Here is an 11,430-nt window from a genome sequence, read left to right on the forward strand (position 1 = left end):
AAGAAAGAAAGAAAGAAAGAAAGAAAGAAAGAAAGAAAGAAAGAAAGAAAGAAAGGAAGGAAGGAAGGAAGGAAGGAAGGAAGGAAGAAAGAAAGAAAAAAGAAAAGAAAAAGCAAGCTTTCTGGGTGTGGTGACATAATACACCTAAATTCCATTGACACAGGTACTTAGGAGTCAGTGACAGGCAGATCTCTGAGTTCAAAGCCAGCCAGGGCTACATAGAAGACCTTTGCCTCAACAGGAGGGAGGACCCACAAAAGAACATTAGGGATGAGTTATCCTTGACCACACATCTAGGGCACCAGAGATAAAGAGGAGATTTCTCATCTTCAGGAGTACATGGCTGTTTGGTGGGCCACTCAGGAAAGGGTGCTAAAATTCTCTGGATCCTGGAACTAAATGGAGCCCAGGTAGTCTCTCCATACTCGCTGTTCACCAAGTCTGTCCTTGGGAAGGGGCTGCTGGGTGGCTCCAGTGAACCCAACTGTGAGACCTCAGCTGGACCAAGCCTGTGAGAACCTAGACACCAGGATGGCTTCCTTTAGAGCAGCCTGTGTTGGATTCAGGACCTGCTCTTCTGGCTTTCCCAGTTCTCCCCACTCTGCCCCTCCTCTCCCATAGGCTCTCCTCTTCACTAGCTGGTCTGTCTCCCTGGGTGGCCTCCTCAGGTCCCTTGGCTGTACCCTGCCTAACTGGTGGCTCCTCAATGGTTCCCCAGGTCAACCCCACATTCCCTATAGGGGACCTGCAGCTTCCAGCTACCATAGGCCTGTTCAACTTCACCCTATCTATCCCAGGCTGCTCCTTACCCTGGGGAAGAGGTAACTGCCTCTGCTTGCTGTGGTCCAACTTCTCTCTTATCCACCTGCAATCCATCAGCAAATCCTGGGGCTCTGGCTTCTAGGAGAATGCAGAATCTACCCACTGTTTCCACTGCATCACAGGCACCACTGTCCCCCCAACCCCCACTCCCCTCCCGTCCATCCATAATGCCCACGAGGGCCTGGTGCAGAGGTGTGCTGAGGAATGCATGTAACTGACTACCTAGGCTTCACTCCAGAGCTGCCACTCTAATAGAGAATGATCCAAGAACGGCATAAGCTAACAAATACTCGTGTAAACGCCAGAACAGTGTACACTCCATGGCATGTTCTTTTTACTTTTTCGAGACGGTCTCACTGTGTACCCCTGGCTAGTTGGGGGAACTTAACTATGTTGACAGGGGTGACTTTAAACTCAGAGATCCTCTTGCCTGTCCTTAAGTGCTGGGATTGTTACCATGCCAGGCATGGCAAGTTTTTTTGTTTGTTGCTGTTGCCACATCCATACCGTTGTCTTTTCTAATGCTGTCACTGCCCAAGGGAACCTGGCCATGTACTGCTTGTGTGAAGGCCTTGGCAAGCAGTGGGTGAGGGGCTGTGCCATGGCTGGGCAGAAGATCTCAAAGGATTGCCTCTTTGATCCTTGGGGATAGCCTTGGAAAGCCCTCTTGATTCTAGGGTATCATGAGAGGCCTCTGACCACCAGCAATGGCAGAAATGGAGTGGACGGGCAAGAGCGGCTAGAGTTGGACTTTATAGTTCACATGACTTACAGCAGGCCCAGGCTAGGCAGACAGCCTCTGAGTCACCCAGCACTTTCAGCAGAGTCAGAAGGGAAAAAAACAGTGTTCTAGCCTGTGGGTGACTTAGGCAGGAGCCATTGGAATGAGAGACAGAGCAGAGACTCAGCGGCCACACTTCTATGTGACCCTGAACAAGTTGCTGCCAAGCTTTTTGGTTTGTTTTTTTATTTTTTGTTTTTTGACAGGGTCTCACTATGAATCCCTGAATTCACTATGAATAGCTTACTGTGTAGACCAGGTTGGCCTTAAACTCCTATAGATTACCTGCCTCTGCCTCTTGGGTACTGGGATTAAAGGCTGTGCCACCATGTCTAGCACTGTTTTTTCTTTTGTTTTGTTTAATGTGTGTGGATGTTTTGTCTGTATCACATGCACACTGTGCCTGTGGAGGCCGGAAGAGGACCTCAGGTCCCCGGTGCAGGATCCCCTAGAAGAGCAGTCAGTGTTCTTAACCTCTCAGTCATCTCCAGGCCATATACTTAAAAAATGTATTCATTTAAACATTTTTTAGCTTATTATATATGTATGAGTATTTTGCCTGCATATATGTATGTGCGCCACATATACATGTCTGATGCCCATAGAGTTCAAGAGAAGATGTCCGATCTCCTGGAGCCAGAGTTGTGGCTCCATGGACGGTTGTGAACCACCACGTGGGTGCTGGGAACTAAGCTGTGGTCCTCTGCAAGAGTAACCAGTGCTCTTAATTACTTACCCTTTATGATTTTTTTAAAATAATGTGTGTGTATGTATTTGCCTGTGGAGTCCAGAAGAGGGTGTCAGAATCCCTGTAGCTGAAGTTACAGATGGTTGTTAGCTCCTCCCCCATGCAGATGCTTGTCCTGTCCCCCCCCCCCCCCCCCCCCCAGCTCACTGTGGATCTGTAACTGGCCTGGAACTCACTATGTAAACCAGACTAGCCCGAAACTCATAGAAATATCCATGCCTCTGCCTCTTCGGTGCTAGAATTAAAGGCCCATGCCCAGCTCAGTATGCCCTCTTAACCACTGAGCCATCAGCCCAGTCCCAGGCCTGCCAAGCTTTGACAGCTGACAGGGTAAAGAGTGACGAGCAGTGGCCTGGAGATTGATGCTATTCCCTCCATCACCCCAGACCTACCCGGTTGGAGACGTTGTCAAAGCTGTTTGGATTGGTCACATCGAAGCAGAGGAGCAAGACATTGGCATCAGGATAGAACAAGGGCCGAAGGCGGTCATAGTCATCTTGCCCTAGGCAAAGGAGAGGAGTCACTGCCTTTGGTCCTCCTGCATGCTCTCAGTGTCTCTCCAACACCAGGGAGGTCACCTTAACAGACCTACGCTTTTAGAGGGTAGGGTCAAGTTTTGTATCTCATGTGAATGTCCCCTTGGGGTGGCTCTTACTTGGCTTGCTTGTGGTTTGTGGCAGCCTTGGCCTGGAGAAGCCATGGATGAAAGATCCTATTCAAGGGGTGTGTGTGCAGCAGAGGCCAGGCTTAGGAACCCGCTCTGCTCTTGCTTGTGCAGTGAGGGCAAGGACAGATATGACACCAGCAAAGGGGTCTGAGCAGGCTGAATATAAGGAGACTTCTGATTCCCACTGAGTTTAGTTTTGAGCTAACCCAGGCCTGGAGCCTGGGGGACACAGACCAAGGTCAGGAGGTATAGAGAAGATAAATTCAGGTACAGAGCTTAGGAGGCCAGGCCCAGCCTATCTCCTGAGCTGCCCTGGGCAGGGATGTGGGCACATGCAGGCGAGGGGTTGAGTTTCCTAGGGCCCCTCCTGCTCCAGCGCTGTTCTCTGGAGACGGGCTGGCCTCCTGGGTCAGAAGCCACTGGGGATCTTCTCTTTCCTGCCTCCCCTCAAGCCCCCACTTACCGGCTGTGTCCCAGATTTGGAGGTGCACAGGTTTACCCTTCATCTGCAGAGTGGCATTATAGCGCTCAAACACTGTGGGACTGTAGCTCTGAAGAAGAAAGAAGACAGAGTTAAGCTTTTGAGGGTTCTGAGGCAAGCCAGACCCCCAGAAATACCTACCCAACAACCCCTCACTATTAGTTGTTTCTGAGAAGGCCCCCAGTTCTCAGTGACCAGGTTTCGGGAAAGGCCTAGAGCTTGATGCCAAGAAGGTTCCCATCCTCCTGTCGTGTTTTCCTTGATCATACACAGGAAGACTGAAGTCCCTCTCATGTAGTAGAACAGTACATTAAGGAGTCAGGCGCCTGGCACACAGCCTGGTACAAACCAAGCGTGCCATCCATGCTGGTTGCTGACATTAGCTTTGTCCAGTGTTCACTGGTGACCTTTCACCTGAGATCTCCCCTCTTCCTGGGAAGACATTAGCCTACACTGGCTTCTTCCCTTGTTCGTTCACATATTCATGTAGTAAACATTAGCCCTCTCTCCAGGCCTAGCTCTGGGCAGGCCTGTACTAAGGAAGACTCAGTCTGTCTTGGGGAGCTCAGACTCCCAGTTCCTGAGGTCTCCTTTACGTCCCTCCTTCTATTTTAGATACATTCTCATAAACACCAGGCTGGTTTCATTCCTGACTCTTCTGTCGCCAGCCCCTACGTGCTAGGAGTTAAGGTGTGGAACATCCCACCACTCCTGACTTTTTTTCCTTTGAGTTGGGGTTTTGCTAGCCTAGACTACACCTGAGTTCATGGCTGTCCTCCTTCCTCAACCTCTTTAGCAGTGAGATTACAAGCAAGTATGACCAGGCCTGTTGTTCTTGCTGCCTACTGGTTTGAATGTAGAATTCCCAGTGATTTCTCCAGCACCATGTCTGCCTATGTACAGCCATGCTCCCTGCTGTGAGGATAATGGACTAACCTCTGGAACTGTAAGCAATCTCCCAATTACATGCTTTCTTTTGTAAGAGTTGCCTTGGTCAGCCCAGTGGTGGTAGCACAAGCCTGTCTCTGTGACTTTAAGGCCAGCCTGGTCCACAGAGCTTGTTTCAGGATAACAAGCTTCACAAAGAAACCCTGTCCCAAAACAACAACAACGTTGGTTGTGGTGTCCCTTCACGGCAATAGAACAGTTCTTTTCTCAAAATGATCTATTTCTTTTGAGATGGTCTCTATATAGCCCTGGTGTCCTGGAACTTTGTAAATCCATCTGCCTCTCAGGTACTGAGATTAACACACCCAGCTCCTTTTTTTTGTTTGTTTGTTTTGTTTTTGCCTACATGAATGCATGTGTACAACATGTGTGCTCTGTGCCCAGGAGGCCAGAAGGAAGCAGAGATGCCCTGGGACTGGAGTTACTGACACTTGGATTCTCCATGTGGATGCTGGATCTTCTAAGACCCCCCACCTCCACCGCCCTGCCGCCCCCCCCCCCCCCGCTGTTTTTGGAGTTTTTCCGACATGGTTTCACTGTGTAACCTTGACTGAAACTTGCCTAATAGACCTGATTGGCCTAGAACATATAGAAATCCGCCTGCCTCTGCCTCTTGAGTGCTGGGATTAAAGGCGTGCGCCACCACGCCTGGCTTTTTGCTTTTTTTTGGCAGTGGGGAGGCTTCTTTTTGAGATGGGGTTTTGCTATTATAGCCCAGTCTCAACTAGAGCTTACAATCTCTTTGGCTTTCACTTTCTGAATACTGGAATTAGAGACATAAACTGCCATGTATGGCTCCTCTCAAGCCTCATAAATCTGATTCCTTTCACATACTCTCTGTATCAGCTTGCCTTTCCTGATCCTCCCCGACACACACACACACACACACACACACACACACACACACACACACACACACACAGAGAGAGAGAGAGAGAGAGAGGCCACTGTTACCCAGGGCATAACCCCTGTGCTGGCTGGTCTTATGTTAACTTGACCATAAACTCTCTGAAAGGAGGGAACTTTAATGCCTTCATAAGATCCAGCTGTAGGACATTTCTTTTTTCTTTTTTTTCTTTTTTTAAAAAAGATTTATTTATTATTATATGTAAGTACACTGTAGCTGTCTTCAGACACTCCAGAAGAGGGCATCAGATCTTATGGATGGTTGAGAGCCACCATGTGGTTGCTGAGATTTGAACTCAGGACCTTCGGAAGAGCAGTCAGTGCTCTTAACCGCTGAGCCATCTAGCCAGCCCCTGTAGGGCATTTCTTAACTAGTGATTGATGGGGGTCAGGCAGACCATTGTGGGTGGCACCAGCCCTCGGTTTTTGGTCCTGGGTTCTATAGGAAGGCAGGCTGAGCAAGCCAAGGGAAGGCACCCAGTAAGCTATACCCCTGCATGGCTTCTGTATCAGCTCCTGCTTCCACATTTCTGCCCTCGTTGACTTCCTTTGACGGTGAACAGCAGTATGAAAGTATAAGCCAAATAAACCCTTTCCCCTCCAACTTGCTGGTCATGGTGTTTCATAGCAGTGATAGAAACCCTAACTAAGACAGTCCCCTATCCCACTCCAGACTTGTCTGCTGGAGACTGGCTGACCTCCCTGGTTCAGAAAGAATTGGGGGTTCTCCTCTTTTCTTCCCCTCCCAAAGCCCCATATCTTCCTGCTTGTGTCTCAGATTTGGTGGTACACCCCCTCTACAGTGGTTGGAGAGTGAACATGACAGGTTTGATAGCTAGATCAAAAGCTAGAAATCGCTGGGCAGTGGTGGTGCACGCCTTTAATCCCAGCACTTGGGAGGCAGAGGCAGGCGGATTTCTGAGTTTGAGGCCAACCTGGTCTACAGAGTGAGTTCCAGGACAGCCAGGGCTACACAGAGAAACCCTGTCTCAAAAAAACAAAACAAAAAGCTAGGAACCTTTGCAGAATAGGGCCTGAGCCACAGATAATGATGTTTGCCAAACTGCTGCATCTGCAGCCTTTTGCTGTGATCCACTCTTGGCTTCCTGGTCTTGTTATTGGTTTATTATTTGAACTAGGGTCTTATGTAGCCAAGGAACATCTATGATCCTCCTGGTTCCATCTCCTGAATCCTGCAAACACAGAATGGCACACCTAGTTTGTGTGATGGTGGAGATTGAACCCAGGACTTCATGTATGTCAGCGAGCATTCTACCACCCGAGCTGCATCCCTGGCTCCCATTTGTTTGCTTTTCATTACACTGGGGGGGGGGGGCACATGGCAGACTACCCATGTAGAGGTCACAGAACAACCCTCAAAGGTCTGTGATTTCCTACTATGTGGGTCTTGCGGATGGAACTCAGGCTGACAGGTTAGGAGTTCCTTTACCTGCTGGGCCATCCCCTCCCTCTCTCCCCTTTCTGTGTTAGATAAATTCTTTTTTTTTTTTTGTTTGTTTGTTTTGTTTTTTGTTTTTTTCGAGACAGGGTTTCTCTGTGTAGCCCTGGCTGTCCTGGCATTCACTCTGTAGACCAGGCTAGCTTCGAACTCAGAAATCCACCTGCCTCTGCCTCCCAAGTGCTGAAATTAAAGGCGTGCGCCTCCACTGCCTGGCCCTGTTAGATAAGTTCTAACTACAGATCAGGATGGCCCACAACCTAACTGCAGTTTTCCTATCTCAGCCTTCTGAGTGCCAGGATGGCAGGCTTGAGACATCACTCCAGGCTCAACCTCCTCACTTGGCCAGGACCGGCTCATAGGGTCATAGTGTGGGGACGCCCTAGTTTCTTCCTTCCCCATATCAGGCAGGGCTTCTACTTGCCTGTGACTCAGGGGACTTCATGCCTGCCTGCCTGATGGCCAGACTGTCTGTCAGTCCTCTGAGTCAAGCCCTGGTCAGCTGGGAGGGGCAATCATAGAGATGGGCCAATATGTTCTCTAGGGCACTGGAGGCATGCAGGGGAGGGAGGAGTAGGCACCTGGAGAAATATGGGGCATGGATAGGAGCAGACAAGGGCTCAGGCAGCCTTCCTGCCCCTCTGTACATGCTCTGCCCTTGGCATTTGTTCCCTACTGGGTAGTTCGAGGATAGCACTGGCTTTGAGATCAAATGAACATGGCTTAGGACCCAGTTCTGACAACCACCAGCTGTGTGTGGCCTTGGGCCTGTACTATCACTGGTTAAGAGAAAGAGGATCACCTCAGGATGGAAAGTGAAGACCTGGTCCAGCATTTATGGTCACTACTCACCTGCTTGACATTGTCCATACCAGCCCTGTCCATCCCTCCGGATATTTCCTTTCCCACCCCGACCTGTGATGGTTTGAATAGGTTTCACCCCCACAGACTCATGTATTTGAATGCTTGGCTATAGGAAGAGGCACTATTAGGAGGTATGGCCTTGTTGTAGGAGGTGTGTCACTGTGAGGGGTGGGCTTTGAGGTCTCCTATGCTCAAGCTATGCCCAGTGTAGCACACAGTCTCCTGCTGTCTTTTACAGATTAAGCTGTAGAACTCTCAGCTCTTTCTCCAGTACCAAGCCTGCCTTTACACTGCCATGCTTCCCGCCATGACCATAATGGACTGAGCCTCCGAAGCTAAGCCAGCTCCAATGAAGTGGTTTCCTTCAGGAGAGTGGCCATAGTCATGGGGCCTCTTCACAGCAGTAGAACCCCAATTAAGACACCAACTGTAGTCTCTGGCCTCTGCCCTAGAGCAAGGACTGTCCCAGTGGAGATAGAGACCCAGTGTAGCCACCGACATACCAGTTGAGGGTCTACAACAAAGATCTTGGGAGACACAGACCAGTGTCTCACAAACGCCTGTGAACACTTGACTCCCACAACATCAGTAACATCAAGAGGCTCTGAGGGAACTGGGCTAGGCAGAAGTCGAGCTGGCGCTGTGTGTGTCTTCAGAAGCCACTACAGCCACCTGCCTCTTCTGAGGTCACCAGTTCGTGCTCCCAACATCAGCCAGACCTGAGGTGAGTTAGCTGGAAGGGGCTGTGTTGGCTCCGTCACTGAGCAGCGTCACTGCCCTGCCTCTTACTTTGGAATGTGACTTTATACCTTTTGTGGTGTTCTTTGCTCCCACCCTCTAGGCAGAAGTGCCTAATCTTATCTGTTGTGTTCAGCAAGAGACTCAAGGTCTGGCTTGGGTTGACCCAGGACAGAGATGACTCAGACCTGGTCCTGCCCTCCTGAGGTTCACAGATAGATGACCATTACAGAATGAGGACAGGGTTCCCCAGGTAGGACACCTGTGGAAACTGGAGCAGTCTGAGGACTGCAGACTTGAATAGTTCTGCAGGTGGATGCTCTCTGCCACCTCCTGTCCCTGTCTTGTAAGCCACTCAGAATGGCTCTGTTCTCAGTGCCATCTGAGACTTCTTGGGGAAAAAGGTCTCTCTGCCCCATAAGCTCTATTTTGCCCCTTCAGCCGTAAACGTGAAGTTGGAGGTTAGCCAGTGAAGATCACAGAGGCTTCTCCAACCACTCTCTCCTCTGCCCTTTGCTGCAGGCAGCAAGCCTGGAAGACAGGAACCCGTGCAGCGGATGTGGCTTCAGAGGTCATGGAGTGCCCTGGGGAGGGAGGGGGCAAGGTGACCTGAGCGCCAGGTCAGAGTTACCCTCATGTTCTCCTCAAAAGGCTCTGCCTGCAGTCACACTTGGGAGGTGGAGGCAACCTTGGGGCTGGCGAGATGGCTCAGGGGTTAAGAGTACTGACTGCTCTTCCAAAGGTCTTGAGTTCAATTCCCAGCAACCTCATGGCGGCTCACACCTATCTGTAATGGGACCTGATGCTTTCTTTGGTATATCTGAAGACAGCTGCAATGTACCCATATAAATAAAATAAATAAATCTTATTTTTTTTTAAAAAAAAGGCATCTTTGACTACATATCGAATCTGAGGTCAGCCTGGACTACCCAAGACCAAGTGAGACAAACCAGCCAGACAGCTGCAGCACACACCGGTAATCCCAGGCAGAGACAGGCAAATCTCTGTGTTTGAGGCCAGCCTGGTCTATAGAACGAATTCCAGAACAGCTAGGGCTACACACACAGAGAAACCCTGTCTCTAATAGTGGTATTTCATACTTGAAGTCACAGCACCATGGAAGCAGAGGCAGGAGGATCATTGATTTGACATGAATGTAGACTACATACAAAGACTTTGTCTCAAAAAGAAAACTAGCTTACTAACTAAAATATAAAATATAATTAAAAGAGCCCTCTCTCATGCCAGGGACTTCCTAGACAAAGGAAGACTAAGGACAAGGTTGGTCCACTCTGGTCTCCTGTCACTCACTGCAGTGCGTCCTGTAAAACATATATGGCTCATGAACCTCTCAAGTGGTGGCACACACCTCTAATCCCAGCACTCAGGAGGCAGAGGTCAGCATGGTCTACACAGTGAGTCCTAGGGCAGCCAGGACTACACAGAGAAACCTTGTGAACACACACACACACACAACCCCATAAACACTTCGTGGACTTTTCTGCTGTCATTGTCTAGGATGTCTGCCCAGGCCAGTGTTGCAGAGCCTTCCCCACCCCCTCCACCTTTAGGTGCCTCCTCTGATCTCCTGGTTCCCACGTTGGTTGGGTTCCCATGGGCAGTACCTAAAGACCTGGAAAATATCTCCTATACTTAAAAACAAAAAAACAAAAAAACTGTAACTGGTCAAAGAAGGTGACGTCAGCTTTGCAAACCACAAAACCAAAGGCTGTGAGATGGGTATGGTGGCACATTCATGTGATCTGAGCAATCCTTGGGCCGAGGGACAGGAGGACTGAGCGTACAAGGCCTCCACAGTAATATCCTGTCTCAAAAACAAAACAGGAACCACTAAAGTAAAACGACAAAAATACAACAACNCCCCCCCCCCAAAAAAAAAACCAACCATAAAAACCACTGGTATTCAGAGTGGCAAGCAAGACTGTGCCCTATTTGCCAGGTCAGCTTCTCTGGCCCCTTCCATCAAACTACCCACAATCCCAGAGGCCAGAAGGACGTGGGGACAGGAAAAGAAAGCTTGCTGCTGAAGGCAAAGCCACAGACACACAGGACCCCCACTCCTCGTGGAGGCACAGAAGGAGGGCTCAGCCACTGTTCTGCTCATGGGGTCCTTGAGGACTCACAGTGACAAGCCTAGAGAGCCAGGATGCACCAGGTACCGCACTGAGCCGGCCATCAGCCTTCAGTCTCACTGTCCCAACTTTCTTCCCCCTATCAGGCTGCTCTGAGAAACTGAGGCTTGGTTAGAGTCGAAGGAAGGCATAATCAGACTTCAGAGAAGGCTCCGTGTTCCAGTTTTCCTCTCTAGGGTGAAGCATGGGGCTTTGCACCATAGTGGGTGGAGAAGAGGTGATGTCACTTACTTTCAGCACTCTTCTATACGCTCGGGTAGGGGCTCAGTCCTATCATGTAGTTAAGGAAACAGGCACAGAGAGGGTAAGGGACTTGCCCAAAGGCACACAGCTGTAAGAGGCAAAGGCTTGATTTTACTGCTGCCAGTCGAGCTCCAAAGTCCTCACACTCTCTTCGCCAAGTAGTGACAACAACTGCTCTCGTAGGATTTGCTATTTCCCTAGGTGGCCCAATTCAGTCCCTGTGACACCCCTCCCCCTAAGTGCTATTAGTCCCACTTCGCTTCTACTGGCTAAAACTGAAAAACTCTGCCTTCGACCCCAGGCCCTGCTGAGATTCCCCCTAGGAGGCTAGAGCTGGGTTCTTTCGAGGCAGCTCTCAGCAGACCCCCACATGGGGTGTCCCAGCGCAGGGCCAAGGATGAGGGCACTCACCTCTGGGAAGGCCCCTTTGGCGAAGACCATCATCAGTGATGTCTTCCCGCAGCCCCCGTCGCCCACCAGGACCACCTTGACCGAGTGCCCGCTCTGCGGCGCCTCTTCTCCCGCAGCCTGGGACGCGTTCATCCCTGGCTGGCGGACGGCGGTGCGCGGAGCAGCAGGCGGTACGCGGCGGGCTGGCTGCGGCGGGCGCGGGGCTGGCC

At 50.4% G+C, this 11,430-nt stretch overlaps 1 protein-coding gene across 1 annotated transcript in view; it reads right to left on the reverse strand.

Moving 5' to 3' along the window:
* Rhod (ras homolog family member D) overlaps positions 1 to 11,430 on the reverse strand; it is a 14,321-nt gene extending 2,891 nt beyond the window's left edge. The window contains exons 1-3 of the mRNA XM_021152224.1: positions 11,222 to 11,430; positions 3,482 to 3,569; positions 2,744 to 2,853 (exon numbers count right to left, since the gene is read on the reverse strand). Of these exons, the coding sequence (XP_021007883.1) occupies positions 2,744 to 2,853; positions 3,482 to 3,569; positions 11,222 to 11,353 (330 nt within the window). The 5' untranslated portion in view covers positions 11,354 to 11,430. The remainder of the gene's footprint in view (positions 1 to 2,743; positions 2,854 to 3,481; positions 3,570 to 11,221) is intronic.

The sequence above is a fragment of the Mus caroli genome, chromosome 19 (assembly GCF_900094665.2).
Source record: "Mus caroli chromosome 19, CAROLI_EIJ_v1.1, whole genome shotgun sequence".
Classification (NCBI taxonomy): Eukaryota; Metazoa; Chordata; class Mammalia; order Rodentia; family Muridae; genus Mus; species Mus caroli.